General features: G+C 38.9%; 1 protein-coding gene across 1 annotated transcript; it reads right to left on the bottom strand.

Moving 5' to 3' along the window:
- Positions 1-6: 6 nt before the first annotated feature.
- Positions 7-1,072, bottom strand: LOC108525137 (probable G-protein coupled receptor 34). The gene has a single exon (XM_017866204.1). The coding sequence runs from the start codon at positions 800-802 to the stop codon at positions 128-130; it is 675 nt and encodes a 224-aa protein (XP_017721693.1). The 5' UTR covers positions 803-1,072; the 3' UTR covers positions 7-127.
- Between the last annotated feature and the right edge of the window lie 6 nt (positions 1,073-1,078).

Here is a 1,078-nt window from a genome sequence, read left to right as displayed (position 1 = left end):
GAGTTCCGGGCTGTAGTGGCATATTTACCAGAATTAGGAAATTTTGACCTCCTTTTAGAAATCCTCAATAGATTCTTCCCAATCTTAATATATGAAAGGATTATTAGTAAAAAAATTAGCCAGAACATTACCACAAGAAAGAAGTTAAAATGGCTTCTCCTTTTGCATTATGCTTATCTCTATAATGGAAACACATTGTGGAATTATGCCCCCCTTTCTTAAGTGTTAAAATAATCATAGTTAGGAATCCACCAAGAGCAAGCATCCATACTATACAGCAGACATAAATACTTTGTTTGGTTGTTATTGCCTTCCGTTGCTGTATAGACCGATTGATTTTTATATAGCGATCCAAACTGATGAATCCAAGCAAAATAATGCTAATGTACATGTTCATATAAAATAGTGTTCCCACAACCTTGCACAGAATCACACCTAGTGTCCACTTGTTTTGGTTAATGTGATACATTATTCGGAAAGGGAGGCAGAAGATGAGTAGGAGGTCTGCAATGGCTACATTAAGTAGATAAATTTGAATGGAATTTCTTTTGCGGTGAATACCCAGAAATACATAGAGGGCGATTATGTTCCCAACCAGTCCCACAATGAAAATAACAGAGTAAGATGTTGTTAACACAGTAGATAGCAATTTTTCATCCATGGGACAGGTAGTAACATTTGGTGTTCCTGAGAAGTTTTGTGGCGGTTGGTCGCTATGACTGGTTATAAAGCGCATTCTGTGGGAGGAGTAAGGCCAGCTGCTGACTGAAGTTGTCGTCATGGTTATGGTGTGACTTCTCATTGTCTTCTGTGGAGATCAAAAAGTGAAAGTGCTAAATGACATATTCCTCACGTGTAGTTCTCATGTCTTCAGATTTTTCCTACAACAGAATGCCAAACATTGAGTCATTTGCTATTTTAATAACAGTTACTTTAACTAAAAGTGTAAATAATAGGCTGGGCCTCCCAGCACACGCCTATGGTCCTAGCTACTCTGGAGGCTACAGCAGGAGGATTGCTTGAATCCAGTAGTCTAAGGCTGTAGTGAGCTATAATTGTGCCACTGCACTCCAGCCTG

This window comes from Rhinopithecus bieti, unplaced genomic scaffold, assembly GCF_001698545.2.
Source record: "Rhinopithecus bieti isolate Rb0 unplaced genomic scaffold, ASM169854v2 scaffold_8559, whole genome shotgun sequence".
Taxonomy (NCBI): domain Eukaryota; kingdom Metazoa; phylum Chordata; class Mammalia; order Primates; family Cercopithecidae; genus Rhinopithecus; species Rhinopithecus bieti.
This window is presented reverse-complemented; position numbering and strand designations above follow the sequence as displayed.